Source organism: Pelophylax lessonae (genome assembly GCF_965119305.1).
Source record: "Pelophylax lessonae genome assembly, chromosome: 1".
NCBI classification, from domain to species: Eukaryota; Metazoa; Chordata; class Amphibia; order Anura; family Ranidae; genus Pelophylax; species Pelophylax lessonae.
The window spans coordinates 408080842-408094209 of NC_138768.1; the positions used below are offsets into that span (position 1 = coordinate 408080842).

The 13368-nt window shown below is 42.1% G+C and overlaps 1 protein-coding gene across 1 annotated transcript in view; it reads right to left on the bottom strand.

The window, feature by feature from the left end:
- Positions 1–850: 850 nt before the first annotated feature.
- LOC309544691 (E3 ubiquitin-protein ligase TRIM32-like) overlaps positions 851–13368 on the bottom strand; it is a 33382-nt gene continuing 20864 nt past the window's right edge. The window contains exon 3 of the mRNA XM_082243603.1: positions 851–1469. Coding sequence (XP_082099729.1) covers positions 1107–1469 — 363 coding nt within the window. The 3' untranslated portion in view covers positions 851–1106. The remainder of the gene's footprint in view (positions 1470–13368) is intronic.

The following is a 13368-nucleotide window of genomic DNA, read 5'->3' on the forward strand; positions in this document are numbered from 1 at the left end:
CTTGAAAGCATTGGTCTCCTGGTCCAATTTACACAAATTGCTGGACAGAGGTGGAAAAGCTGTGGATAACCACTGTTCATCCTACTTTTATGCTATGAAGCAGCAACGTGACTCCTGAAACATCTTATTTATTACAAACTATGTCGGAGGTATTAAATAATTTTGAACACCTGGTAGATGTTAGAATTAGGAAACACAGTCCTTTATAGTTTTACTCTTTTCTTCTGGGTTCCTATTTTCTTCATTCTGCTGATTTAAGCTATCCCTAGTTTTGTTTTCCATGGCTCTTTTGAACACTGTGGATAGATTGGTGTTCAAGACTGAATATGAACAAGCTAGCTGACAACACACCGTAGCTGCTGCTGAATATCCCTTTTTTCCATATCACTGTACTCATAATATTCTAGCAATGACGATATTTCTCACTGCCATCTGTACATCTTAATATATTACATGGATTCTAGAATGTGCTACTTGGATACTACATTGTCTGTAGTTTCTTTCCATTGTCTCATACCTCTTTTTTCAAGCTGTTTCTCTGCATTGTATTGCTCCTTTTAATACCCTTTGTATAGTGAAATGTATTGCTTATCTGTTTGACATTCTTTATTGCTAGGATACTTTCTTAAAACAAAAAAAAAAAGGATGTTAATGCTTACTTGGCATGCATGCATTCTATTGGCTGTCCAGATGGTGAATATAGGTGAGTAATATTACTAACTGCTAGACAAGGTATAAAAAAAAAACACTAAATGGATGTTTTATGCCCAGAGATAGGCCTGGGTTTTGTTCAAAGATGAACTGTTAGATGATTTTTGCCAGGTCAGTTTCTTTTTAAAGGTCACAGGTTAGAAGCATTGACTGACAAGCTATGCTAAAAAAAACAAAAACAGACTTGGAGATAAGTTTGCTGGGGTCAATTTTAAACATATCAGAGGTAAGTACAGACATTTTTTTGCACATTTGCATATTGCACATTTGGTTTTAGTATAATGTTCATGTTTACTTTGCAGTGACTTTTTTGGTTTTATTGTATGTTGTGTTTTACACAATAATCTTGAATAATGCTACTTGCAACACACATTTTGTTATAGTTCCTTTTCCTTTTAAAACAGTATACCCTGTTTATATTTGTATAGTTTTACAGTATGATGGTAACAGTCTGTCACAACTAGAAGGTCTTTGTTTGCAATAGTAATGCCACTAGGACCTTCTAGGTCATGTGTCACAACTGTAGCCATCAGAGTTGAGTTTGGATTGAACATGGTGATGTTGTTCTTCCATCTATCTGCTATAAAGAAGTTGCCATTTCCATCCACGCAGACTCCAGATGGGTTTACAAAACTGAAATTGTGTCCATATTTCGGTCCTATTGTTTTTTTAATAGATCGATCATTATCTATAACTTTAAGGCAACCACCTGAGTGTTGTCCAAAGAGTTGTCCTTCGGTTACTAGTAGGTCATCATCCTGCAAGATACAACAATAAATAATTTTAATGTATTGTCACTGTATACTTGCAGCAGTAAACATCCATAAGTTTAGACTACTAAAATAGGCATGTATCAGAAATAGTAATATATGCTGTCAGAATATGGAAAATTTACTAAAACTAGAGAGTGCAAAATTTGGTGCAGCTGTGCATGGTAGCCAATCAGCTTCTAACTTTAGCTTGTTCAATTAGATGTAGCAGGATTTCCAGGCATTGGGCCTGATGAGGGTCTGCCATTGTTACCGGAAATGCCAGCATCCCCTTTAAGCTGAATACCCAAGTGTGAGATTGGGGTCAAAGACCAGTCCTGCATCTTTGGTTTATTTTGTTTATTTGATATAGGGGATGGGAGAAGGGAATGAGTGGGATACTCCTCTGGCTCAACTAGGTACAAATGGGACACTTTAAAGAAAAATGCCTTTCAGCACTGTCTTGACGCCGGCTGGATGCCGACCAACACTTGCTGGCACTTGAAAAACGCTGACTTGCTGAACTGTACCTGAACTTGACTTCTGACACTCTGGTTAGCTCAAAAGTCCCGAACACTGCTCCCTCCAGTCCTTGCTGACTGAGGTAGCCTCTCTATACTGCTTCTGCAACTCTCAACACTGTACACTGCACACTGCATGCTGTACACTTTAACACTTCAGGGCCCAACCGCTTGCGCCCCCTCTGTACTTCAGGGTCCTCTCACTAGGCACCCCCCTCTACACTTCAGGGTCCTCTCACTAGGCACCCCCCTCTACACTTCAGGGTCCTCTCACTAGACACCCTCTCTGCTTCTCTTCAGGGTCAACACTGGCACCCCATTTTCTTTTGCTCCTGCACTGGCTAGCTACCTTCTGGATCCCCACGACCTTCACCGGAGTGGTCCCCTTTTTCTCTAGGCAGACCCCCCGGGGGCAGTTTGCAGTACTCACGAACTGGGAATGCTTTCCTGAAACTGGACCCCTCTCAGCTCCGCTGGTCCTCTGCACCGGATCCTCTCTGCAGCTCAGCTCAGCCTTCTGTCCCCTCAGGCAAGCCGCCTGGGACACCTGATTCCTCTGACAGGAGGAGAGACAGCCGTACTCTCCCACCTGGGACTCTGCTTCCCGCCAAAGAAGCTACGTCATGTGCTACCCTCAAACTTATACCCACTCCCAGTATGCTGTGTGGCAGAATCTACCTTTCTGGGGTAGATACAGACCTGGGTGTGCCATTGGCTGGGTTTCCTCCACTGCCCAATGAGAACCCTCTCATAGAGCACAGTGGGGAGACTCCCCTCAACAGCCACACCTGGGAAACATGACAGCCCAGCTGAAAATCATGGCCCTGCTGTTAGGCAGCCAAGGCTCCCTATACTTTACCTAGCACCTACCTTGTAGGGTGCTACATAAGCTTTGCTACAAAACCTGGAAGCTGATTGGTTTCGCACCAGATTTTGCACTCTCCAATTTTAGTAAATCACCCCCTTTGACTTATTTTTTTAATAGGTTTTACAAATAGAAATTTGCTATAGCAAAAAGGAAAAAAGGCGTATATAAATAATGATAATAAATAACAATACATAAAACAGTCTAGAGGTACAAACAAGTCTGTCTTTTGGTAGTATTGTCTTCTGAGAGTTGTTTATTTCTTTATTTATTTTGAAGGCAAAAAAGTAAAAAAAGAAAATTGTGAAAATATAAAAAACAGCGCTAGCGTCAAATAAACATATGAAATATACAATAAAAGTCCAAATAAACTGATCTCACCAATATAAAGTGCTCTTGTGCTCCAATGAAGTGTGAAAAATCACGGAATGAATGTATGTGGAGCTCTTCAGCACTTTTAAGAAGATTTGAGCACCAGAGCACTTTATATTGATTACATCAGTTTATTTGGACTTTTTTTGTATATTTCATATGTTTATTTGATGCTAGCGCATTTTTTATATATTTTGCATATCATGTTTACAAGTGATTAACACTTTAAATTCACTATAACACGAGTATTTATTTTATTATTAAAGAAATTGTGCTTTTTTCTAGTTTTACCAATAAGAGTTTTAATGGGAATATATAAGATTTTGTGTATGGTTTATCATGTTTAATACTCCTTCTTTTCATCTGACTCCTTGTAAGAATTCACTCAGAAAAAGCTGGGAGGAAGGATGGAAGCTACACTCAAAAGAAAGAAACAAATTAAAAAAAAATGATGCAAACTGATCTAAATTTTTTACCGTTCGTGTTAATGCGCATACAAAGTTTCATATTTTATTCTGTGATGTCTCCTATTTTTCATGATGCTTCAATTATTTATCTTGTAAAAAGCATAGTGAGGTTACTTACCAATAAGTCAAAAGAATTTCTATTTAAATTTTTAGGTGTTTACCTTAAACCTAAACTCCAGGCAAAATGCTGAAATGTATATATGAGAGCGGTTTTACCTGATCAAACTTTTCTCCACTACAATACAGTTGGGTCACCTTCCTGCCTCCAGTCTGTCCCCAGACAGTGAGGGAGCATCAGCAGTTCACCTTTCACATGATCTCTCCTTCTGCCAGCATTTTTCTTGTCGTCAGCACATGTGCATGAAGCATATCTGATTGACTTCTAGTTCTGCCATCTATCTCCCAGTCTAATTGCTACTGTACATAGGATTGCAAGGGACTGATGGGTCAAATTCAAGTAATTACACCACACTTATTTTAAAATAAATGTTTTTTGTTTTTTTGTGAATATACACCTACATTATCTGAATTCCAGGTATGAATATTTTTAAATGTTCACAATTGCAGCAGGGCAGTCACTTAGCATGGGAACGGAAGCTAGTGGAGATCACTGAAAATTGCGGTGTCTACTACAGTAATTTTCAGCTTCCAGAGGTATCCCACAGGTGTATGTAGGGTGGCCTTGTGTCCTGGATTGCCCGGGACAGTCCCCTATTTTGCAGGTCTGTCCAGGGTCCTGGGCACCTTCATTTTGGGACAATGAAGTGTCCCAGAATGAAACAGCAAAGGAGGCGGTGGAGGAGAGATGGAAGGTCACGCGAGCAGTAACCACAATGGCATCAATGGCAGTGGACAGGACGGGAGTAGTGGTGCAGGAACTGAGGCCCAGACCGTGGAGGAGGTAGAGAGCAGGGAGAAGGCAGTCGCTCCAGCCATTTCTGTGTAGCGCCTGCTAAAGAGAGCCCGGCCCCCTCGTCATCAGCAGCCTTCTCTTCCTCCGCCTTAACCTCGGTGCTGAGCGGAGCCTGCAGAACCGGGACTCCGAGTCCAAGCTGCTGCTGTGCCTGAACTCCATCTGCCGCCACTGTCTATCAGAGCCAGAGAGGCAGCTGAGTTTATCACTTGCCTGGGGGAGCACTGGGGACATCCGGCATGTGTACACCCCTGGTCACTGCAGCTAAAGGGGTGGCGGGTGGGGCGTGGGTGATAGAAACATGTCATAACTATGAGGTTTTACCACCCCCCAAACTGCAAATATAAATTAATCCTTACTGTTTTAAGCCCCCCAAAAGGCTGCTTTCACACTGATGTGCTGTCGTTTTCCTGCATCAAGGGTGCAGTGCAGAGCATCTGTAACCTATCTGGACTAGCTGCGCTTTGCCATAGACTTCTGTTATATCCTGCAGATGTAGTGCACTTTCTTAAAGCACAACAAAACTTCTGCATTCAGAAAGTGCACTTAATCCACAGGATATAATAGAAGTCTATGGCTAAGTGCAGAAAAGCTGCAGATACACTGCACTGCACCTGCGGTGTGGGTAAGCCACAGCACATCAGTGTGAAAGCAGTCCTATACTATTATGCCCGGTGTATTGCTTCACACTGACCTGAAGAACTCTTCTTTCCTGTTGCTGGTACCAGTCTGGAGACCGCTAGCTGGGATAAGAGGTAGAGTGCAGTTGGTATCACTCCAGGTGGGACAGGAGCCTGCACTACAGAGGAGGTATTGGCATATTCGGTCCTTGCTCCCTACTACAACTCCAACTTTACAAGTAGTCAGTCTGCATTGCACTCTGTTTGATGCTCTGGAATGGGAAGCCCAATCCCTGATCTACCAGTCACCTGCCCTTGATCTACAGGTTGCTGACCACTGCCTTAGGCGTTAGGCCAATGTCACATGGCAATTCTGCAGCTAATGGCACATTGTCAGCAGTAGAATCACAGAGAAGAGTCTTACAATTACCCTAATATAATCCATGCCTTGCTTGCTCATAACACTGCTTAGGGACTGATATCTACCTGGTCCAGCTAGCCAGGGAGTACCTACTAAACAAGAGATCCATGGTCTGTTAGTGATCTTGTCACCAGTGAATTGTTGGGATTACCCAGGAGACATAGGTTTTAAAGTTCAATTCCATCTTTTATAATTCCCTGACCCTTTAGACCCCCCCAAATACATACCTATTTTTCAAGGATCTTCGCTCTTGTGACATGTGTCAAGTGACATCACAGCTCTTCTTCCTCTGCCAGAAGGCTAGTTCCTAATACGGCAGAGAATGGCACAGAATGATATGACACCATTATCTGAAGCTCTCTCCTGTGAGTCCAGGGCAGCTTCATCACTTGCCTGATGAGAGGGCCCAGCGTGGCTCCGAAACATTGCCATTGTATGTATGACCAGGTAACCATGACCATGTGAACAGGTAATAAAGATTTGGACACCTTTGAGGAATCCTTGGTGTGCTGGTGACATTTCTTCGCATTGAGGGCCAATTAATGACACACCCTCAAGGGCTGGGTCATTGAGACCCTTGGGTCACAAGAAGTGTGTTGAATGGCGCTCATTCAACCCAGAGGAGGACTAATAAGGGATGACAAAGCGGAAAGTCTGTAGCGAACAGCACCACAGAAAAGGGGAATATTCCAGCTACTACTTTTTTATCCTAAAAACAGTTGGGCAATTAAATGTGTATTTGTTACTGAAGTTGAAATTGGGCTTTAACCGGTTGCCGACCGCCGCAAGTACATATACTGCGGCGGTCAGCCCTGGCCAGGCAAAGTGACGTAACGGTACGTCACTAGCCTGACACTGGCTTGTGAGCCAATAGCGGGCGAGCGCGTGCCCGCTGAGGCGCGCGCCCGCCCCGGCTCGTTCCCTAACAAGTCAGTGCATGTGACCGGCGGACCCGATGTCCACCGGTCACTCGCCATCGTTCGCCGGGAAGGGAGAAAGGCAGGCGGCTAATGTAAACAAGCCGCCTGTCATTCTCCCCTTGTGTAAAAATGGAGATCAGACGGTTCTACTATGTAGGACCGTTGATCTCTGTTTTTACGCTAGTAGCCATGTCCCATCACAGTTAGAAACACACCCCTAGGACACACTTAACCCCTCCCTCTCCAATACAGTTAACCCCTTCCCTGCCAGTGTCATTTTTACAGTAACAGTGCATATGTATAGCACTGATTACTGCAGTAATGTCACTGGTAACCCCAAAAGTGTCAAAAATGTCAGTCAAGGGTCCGATCTGTCTGCCGCAATGTCGCAGTACCGCAAAAAAAATCGCAGATCGCCGCCATTACTCGTTAAAAAATAAAAAACAACAAAAATGACAAAAATCTTTCCCTTTGTTAGTAAACGCGATAACTTTTGCGCAAACCAATCAAAATACGCTTTTTGCGATTTTTTTTACCAAACATATGTAGCATAAAACAAATTGGCCGAAAATGTTAAATAATTTTGATTTTTACATTTTTTTTGGGGGGGGGGGAATTTCATATAAGAAAAAGGGGAAAAATATTGTTATTTTTGCTAAATTGGCGCTCTTTTTTTGTTTATAGCGCATGATCACAAAAAATCGCACAGGTGATCAAATACCACCAAAAGAAAGCTCTGTTTGTGGGAAAAAAAGGACGTCAAATTTGTTTAGGTACAGCGTCGCACGACTGCGCAATTGTCTGTTAAAGTCACGCAGTAAAAAATCGCAAAAAAACCCCTGGTCAGGAAGGGGGTAAAATCTTCCGGGGCTTAAGTGGTTAATCACAAACATCAGTTTCAGAATTTCTTGAAATCCAAAACACTTTTTCAAATGACTGTGCAGTACTTTTGACAGTTGGTGGTAATCAGAAAACATATCCACATAAGGCATTAAAACACCTTGCCAGGAAAAACTTGTGCAGCCCATCCCAACTACTCATTGTATAAAATAAGAACATTTATCAGTTACACAAAAATGCTGCATAGACTAACAAGTTATCAAAACATGTTTTGACAAGCGTTCTGTCTAGCAACTCAAAGCTGGCAATGTCAATAACAACAGAAAATTCCAAGTGGTAACCACATATTAGTATGAAAGCACCCAGTAAAGCTCATATGAGATTATGTTACCCAACTGCTGTAAGGCTTGTCTGGTCCACAATGGCTTGGATTTCCCCAAGACTTCTGTTAGGGTTGCCCGTGTGATCAAGGATCTTAGCTGCAGTGTAGTTCTATACAGTCTGCGCATTTGAAATAATTGCATTCTAAATGCAAAGCAATCTTATCTGTCCAATCTTTTTCTCTGAAACCTTACATAATAAATAAATGTAAAAATATAATGAAAAAAAGCCAGTCTGACCTCCATCTAAAATTTGAACACAAGAACAAATGGGGATGCTGGATTCAAATTTTCGAAGGGTCACTGAAATTGTCACTGGGTACCTTGGTCCCAGTTCAGCTGCACTCCACAAAACAACAAGAACAGGGAAAGGACCCAGAGTTGAGAATCCACATACAGCAAAAGAAAATATAGCCGGACAAGGAGGAATGAGCAGCCATGTGGTTTGGTCTGTCCAAGAAAGGACTGCATGTACCATTGCATACAGCAACCATTAGAAAGTTTCACTAATCAAAGTCGAAGATTTAAATGTTAAATTAAATTAAACCCTTCTTTAAAAGAAGAATTCTAGGTATGGCATTTATTTACTTGTAGTTACATTAGTTCAGTATAGTCCTGTGCTGAGCAACTGTAAAAGAGAGTGAGTGGAGGTCCAGATATGCCTGTTATCACCTATCTTTGATGTTGAAATTGCTTCCTTTGAAACTGTCCAAAGGGTCCCAAAGCTGTTTGCCCCCTTTCTTGTTTGTGGGTGTCTCTTTTACCTTGTCAGGTAATGCCCTGTACACACTATCAGATTATCTGAAGACTTTTGTCTGCAGACTTACCAAAACCATATAATATGAGGTCAAACCTAAACACTTTCAATTTGTATGCAATCCGGCAGGCCCTTGCACTACATAGAAAAGGTAAATCTAAAGACAAAAGTCTTCAGATAATCTGATAGTGTGTACAGGGCATAATAAAGAGACACCTGTGGGTGTGCTTTACTGGATAGGGCTGTGTGCATCCATTGACACATAGGGCCTAATTCACTATAGCACCTAGTTAGCAAATCGGTGAACAAATGGTCACAAACGACTAAAAATAGTCAGAAACGGTATTCACTATAGCACGCAGTGAATATTTACTCACCAAATCAAATTCACTATAGGTCACATAAATCAGTGATCATCTAAATCAGTAGTCCTGCTAGAAGCAGGTGAATTGCACATGGAAATAATGTTTAGAGCTTAATCTCAGATTAACCACTTAAGCCCCGGAGGATTTGGCTGCTAAAAGACCAGGGGGTATTTTGCGATTCGGCACTGCGTGACTTTAACGGACAATTGCGCGGTCGTGCGACACTGTATCTAAACGAATTTGACGTCCTTTTTTTCCCACAAACAGAGCTTTCTTTTAGTGGTATTTGATCACCTGTGCGATTTTTTGATCACGCGCTATAAACAAAAAAAGAGCGACAATTTTGCAAAAATAACAATATTTTTCACATTTTTTTATATGAAATTCCCCAAAAAAAAAAAGTAAAAATCAAAATTTTTTAACATTTTCGGCCAATTTGTTTTCTGCTACATATGTTTGGTAAAAAAAAAATCGCAAAAAGCGTATTTTGATTGGTTTGCGCAAAAGTTTACTAACAAAGGAAAAGATTTTTGTCATTTTTGTTGTTTTTTTTTTAACGCGTAATGGCGGCGATCTGCAATTTTTTTTTGCAGTACTACGACATTGGGGCGGACAGATCGGACCCTTGACTGACATTTTTGACACTTTTGGGGTTACCAGTGACATTTCTACAGTAATCAGTGCTATATATATGCACTGTTACTGTAAAAATACACTGGCAGTGAAGGGGTTACCTTTATTTGAGAGGGAGGGGTGGTGTGTGTCCCTAGGGGCGTGATTCTAACTGTGATTGGCTGTCTATTGAGCTGTAGTTACACTGATCAACGGTTCTACATAGAACCGTATGATCAGTGTTTCTACACAGGGAGAACTGACAGGCAGCTTGTTTACACAAGCTGCCTGCCTTTCTCCCTCTCCCCCGCCGATCGCCGAGTGACCGGCGGACATCGGGTCCGCCGGTCACACGCGCGGGGGGTCCGTGACCGCGCGGGAGCGCGCCGGCGGTGGCACGCGCTCGCTCCCAAGAGCCTCACAGGCTAGTGACGTTAATTTACGTCACTTTGCCTGTGAGGGGCTGACTGCCGCAGTAAATCTACTGACGGCAGTCGGCAAGTGGTTAAATGGTTCCTAAACATGTGGTATATTGTTTGGAGATGATCTGCTTTTAAATTTATTGAAATATTGTTGTGAAAGCAGAAATATGCTTGAAAGTCTGAGAAGTGATAAATTCACTCTGTTTTTAGAACTCTGTACTGACACAACTGAGCATGCCCAGACTAGAAAACTAGTCACAAACCTACTCTCATTTCATTTTAGCCCCCTGCTATAGTGAATTCCGAAATGTGTGAATGCCTAAGCGTGAATTTGTGAGAGCTAGCAAACTATCTACTATTTATACATAAATGCAAGTGTCAACCATTGATTCTCATTGTATAACTGTTACTGCCACAAAAAAAATGTCAGTCAAGGGTCCGATCTGTCCACCGCAATGTCGCAGTCCCGCAAAAAATCGCAGATCGCCACCATTACTAGTAAAAAAAAAAAAACAATAAAAAATGACATAAATCTTTCCTGTAGTTAGTAAACGCAATAACATTTGTGCAAACCGATCAAAATACGCTTATTGCGATTTTTTTTTTTTACCAAAATTATGTAGCAGAAAACAAATTGGCCTAAAATGTTAAGTATATTGATTTTTACATTTTTTGTTTTTGGGAATGTTATATAGCAGAATGTGAAAAATATTGTTTTTTTTTTTTCAAAATTGTCGCTCTTTTTTTGTTTATAGCACAAAAAATAAAAATCGCAGAGGTGATCAAATACCACCAAAAGAAAGCTCTATTTGTGGGGAAAAAAAGGACGTTAATTTTGTTTGGGTACAGAGTCGCACAACCGCGCAATTGTCCATTGAAATCACGCAGTGCAGAATTGCAAAACATGGCCTGGTCATTAAGCAGCAAAATCTTCCGGTATTAAAGTGGTTAATTTGGAGATAGATAGATAGATAGATAGATAGATAGATAGATAGATAGATAGATAGATAGATAGATAGATAGATAGATAGATTTACACTGCTCAAAAAAATTAAAAGAACACTTTTTAATCAGAGTGCAGAATCAATTAAACTTCTGGGATATTGATCTGGTCAGTTAAGTAGCAGAGGGGGTTGTTAATCAGTTTCAACTGCTTTGATGTTAATGAAATTAACTGGTGCACTAGATGGACAACAATGAGACAACCTCCAAAGAAGGGAGTGGTTCTACAGGTGAAGGCCACTGACATTTTTTCCCTACTTATCTTTTCTGACTGTTTTTCATTTGTTTTGCATTTGGCTAGGGTCAGTGTCACTACTGATAGCATGAGGCGAAACCTGGACCCTATAGAGGTTGCACAAGCAGTCCAACTCCTCCAGGATGGCACATCGATAAATGCCATGGCCAGTAGGTTTGCTGTGTCTCCCAGCACAGTCTCAAGAGTATGGAGGAGATTTCAGGAGACAGGCAGTTACTCTAGGAGAGCTGGACAGAGCTGTAGAAGGTCCTTAACCCATCAGCAGGACCAGTGTCTACTCCTTTGTGCAAGGAGAAACAGGATGAGCACTGCCAGAGCCCTACAAAATGACCTCCAGCAGGCCGCAGGTGTGAATGTCTCTGACCAAACAATCAGAAACAGACTTCATGAGGGTGGCCTGAGGGCCCGACATCCTCTAGTGGGCCCTGTGCTCACTGCCTGGCACTGTGGAGCTCGATTGGCATTTGCCATTAAACACCAGAATTGGCAGGTAGACCACTGGCATCCTGTGCTTTTCACAGATTAGAGCAGGTTCGCCCTTAGCACATGTGACAGACGTGAAAGGGTCTGGAGAAGCCATGGAGAACGTTATGCTGCCTGTAACATTGAGGGTGTTTGAACGTCAGCGCTGCTAAATAAAACCCCTTTTACAATAAATCAATTATAAATCATCAAATGAATAGCTATAAAGTGCTCACTGCAATCCGTGCCCAATATAGTGCATACAAGTCCTCCAAAGAATGAATTAATGTCCTCAAAAAAGTTCAATATGTGCTGCTCATAAGTGCAAACTATGCCAAAAAGTGCTTCTGTGCTTCAATCAGAAAGTGCTCGTGCTTCCCCTCTGCTTCCATACTCAACGGAACCGTGTGAAATCCAAGCCTGTGGGACACTACAAGACTGTGCAGGGCTGCTGTGCCCTCTTTGGGATATCCTTTGATCCAGAGTCTGTGTCCCAAAACGCTGTTTCTGTGTAGGTGTGCGGAAGGCTGCTAATGGGTAATGCTGGCGGTAATCCTCCTCAGTGACACGTGAAAATAGAGCTTGCCATGGTGAAGTATATAATCTTTATTGAAATATACAAAATCCACTTACAATTAAGAATCTAGTAAACAGCGTTATGCGACCCGGTGGCTACTGTTCCTGCAGCGTGCGTTGCACCGGCCGAATGTGACATTGTACGCTCTGCCTCTAGACACGTTTCGCCCTCCCCTTGTGCGTCATCTGTAGCTACACACAAAAAAATTTTGTGTGTTGTTTAGTATTTCTAAATGATCATCATTTTCACCACAAAAATGTAATATGTGTGCCAACATCATTAATCCAAATCAAAATGTCATTACCAAAATTCAGAGGGTAACACAACTATTCTACACTTACACACCAATAAACACCAAATATCACCGATTAAATCATGAAACAGAACTCCTGCCTTATGTAATTCCACCACCTATAGGTAAATGCCTAAAGAATTGCAGTATTTGGCCCCTTTCACACATACAGTCCGTTCAGTTCATCAGTTCAGTTACGTCAAATGTATCAGTTTTCCATCCATTTTTCATCCATCTTTCATCCATTTTTCATCCGTTTTTCATCAGTTTTTATCTGTTTTTCATTCGTTGTCATCCGTTTTTCATCCGTTGTCATCCGTTGTCATCCGTTTTTCGTCCAATCTGTTTTTTTGACGGATGAAAAATAGGGCATTCATCCGTTCAAAAAAACATCTGATCATCTGTTGTCATCTGTTTTTACATAGAGATACATTGATGTCCGTTTTTCATCTGTCAATGGATGGATGAAAAACGGACTTAAGGCCCCTTTCACACAGGCAGACCGTTCAGATCCGCCTGTCCGTTTTTTTGGCGGATCTGAACGGTCCCCCCATGCATTCCTATGGGGCATCGGATGTCAGCGGAGACATGTCCGCTGACACCAGATCCGATCCGTCAAATCTGGACGGATGGAAACCCTATTTTACATCCGTCCAGCAGATTGGATCGGATGAGAACAGATCGACGGTCCGTTCCCATCCGATTTCCCCCATAGAGATGCATGGAGAACTGACAGCTGTGTCTCTGCACACAGCGCGGAGACACAGCTGTCATCCTCCTGCTCAGCGGGGGATCGGCGGCTCGATCCCCCGCTGGGAAAAACAGAATCCGTCCGAGGGACGGA